At 41.8% G+C, this 1,949-nt stretch overlaps 1 protein-coding gene across 1 annotated transcript in view; it reads left to right on the top strand.

Moving 5' to 3' along the window:
* Positions 1–1,949, top strand: part of TOMM20 (translocase of outer mitochondrial membrane 20) — a 12,945-nt gene that overhangs the window by 3,207 nt on the left and 7,789 nt on the right. The window contains exon 2 of the mRNA XM_003797436.2: positions 508–554. Within this exon, the coding sequence (XP_003797484.1) occupies positions 508–554 (47 nt within the window). The remainder of the gene's footprint in view (positions 1–507; positions 555–1,949) is intronic.

The raw sequence follows: 1,949 nt of genomic DNA, 5'->3' as shown, positions 1-1,949 counted from the left end.
TGAGTCATTCTTCCTAAAGTCAGTGTTCATTCACAAAGTTGGCATTTCTAAGGTGCCTTTTATTTTGATTTTTAGAAAACTTTAATGTTTTCTTTTCATTTAAGAATGCAGTTAGTTTTCAACATTCAGTAAAGATAGAAGGCCAGTGCCCTGGACTTCCTGTTACAGGCTCTGCAAGTTGGGGGTGGGGGTGGGGGTGGGGGTCTTAATCTCCATATTGTATCTACTCAGCAGCCCAGCTGTTGGAGCTGTCTTCATCTTGTGACTGTTAGACCTGCTGCCCCAAAGGGAAGGAGAATGTTCCTGCCCACTGTCACTTTGCCCTTATCCCTGTGATCAGAACTGCTCATGTGTATGGCCTTGACAGGTCACAAGGAAACCAGGAGAGCAGAGACTCCTAGAGTCAGAAATCTTTTGCAAATGGAATTAATGACTTGCCACAGCTACTAGACATCTTTTGATTCCCATTTTGATAATGGCAAAATGAAAATACTATGTTTCTTTTAGGAAGAAAGAAACAGAAGCTTGCCAAGGAGAGAGCTGGACTTTCCAAGGTAACAGTCTGTCTTTATTTAGATTATATGATATAGATATTTTAAAATGTGCTTCAGATATATATTTGGAGAACACTAGTTGATCTTGGGCATTGATTTTCTATTTTGAAACTCATGTAGTTGTTATTAGGAATAGGTGAATAATTTACTGTAGTTCAACTCAGATTGTGTGGTCCTGCGTTATTTTCCATCTCTTAGCCATACAAATGAACAGCTCTTTTTTTCTTTTCTCTCTCTCTCTCTCATTCTCCCTTTTTTTAATGGCATCATAGCTCAAACTCTTGGGCTCAAGTGATTGTTCTGTCTCATCCTCCCAAGTAGCTGGGATGATAGGCGTCCACCACAATTCCAGGCTATTTTTAGAAAGGGGATCTCACTCCTGCTCTGGCTCGTTTAGAATCTGTGAGCTCAGGTATTCCACCCACCAGGGCCTCCCAGAATGCTAGGATTATAGGTATGAGCCACTGGACCTGGCCTCCAAACAAACAGCTTTTTATATAAGCAATATTTTAAGACCTTTTTTTTAACATATTATTTATTTATTTAATTTTTTTTAAGAGGCAGAATCTCACTTTATTGCCCATGGTAGAGTGCCGTGGTGTCACAGCCCACAGCAACCTCCAACTCCTGGGCTTAGGCAATTCTCTTGCCTCAGCCTCCTGAGTACCTGGGACCACAGGCGCCCACCACAACACCTGGCTGTTTTTTGTTGCAGTTTGAACCCGCCACCCTCCGTGTATGGGGCCAGTACCGTGCCCACTGAGCCACAGGCACTGCCCAATATACAAGCAATATTTTAAGGATGAAAATATGATGATCTCCAAAAGACATTAATACTAAGGTGAAAAACTCAGCTGCTAACTTTTATTGATGTAATTTTGCTTGCTCCAACTTCCTTTAAAAGAACTACATGCTGTTCATTTGAAAAGTTGTTCAAGGGAGGCACCTGTGGCTCAGTGAGTAGGATGCCGGCCCTATATACCGAGGGTGGTGGGTTCGAACCCGGCCCCGGCCAAACTGCAACAAAAATACAGCTGGGTGGTGTGGCAGGCGCCTGTAGTCCCAGCTACTCAGGAGGCTGAGGCAAGAGAATCACATAAGCCCAGGAGTTGGAGGTTGCTGTGAGCTGTGATGTGACGCCACGGCACTCCACTGAGTGAGACTCTGTCACTAAAAAAAGAAAGAAAGAAAAGAAAAAGGAAAGTTATTCAAGATTGTTCATACCAACAGATCCAGAGTCCCACCATCTTGAGAAACTTTTACCTTGTAGTATGCGAATAGAGATACAAATGTTATTTTAATTTTAATGACTAGATAGGTTTTTCTACTTTGTAAAAAATGCTTTGTGGTAGTCAGTAAATTAAGTAAATGTTAATCATTGTACTATAACTTTTC

This window comes from Otolemur garnettii, unplaced genomic scaffold (genome assembly GCF_000181295.1).
Source record: "Otolemur garnettii isolate 467f Iridium unplaced genomic scaffold, OtoGar3 scaffold00116, whole genome shotgun sequence".
Lineage (NCBI taxonomy): Eukaryota > Metazoa > Chordata > Mammalia > Primates > Galagidae > Otolemur > Otolemur garnettii.
This window is presented reverse-complemented; position numbering and strand designations above follow the sequence as displayed.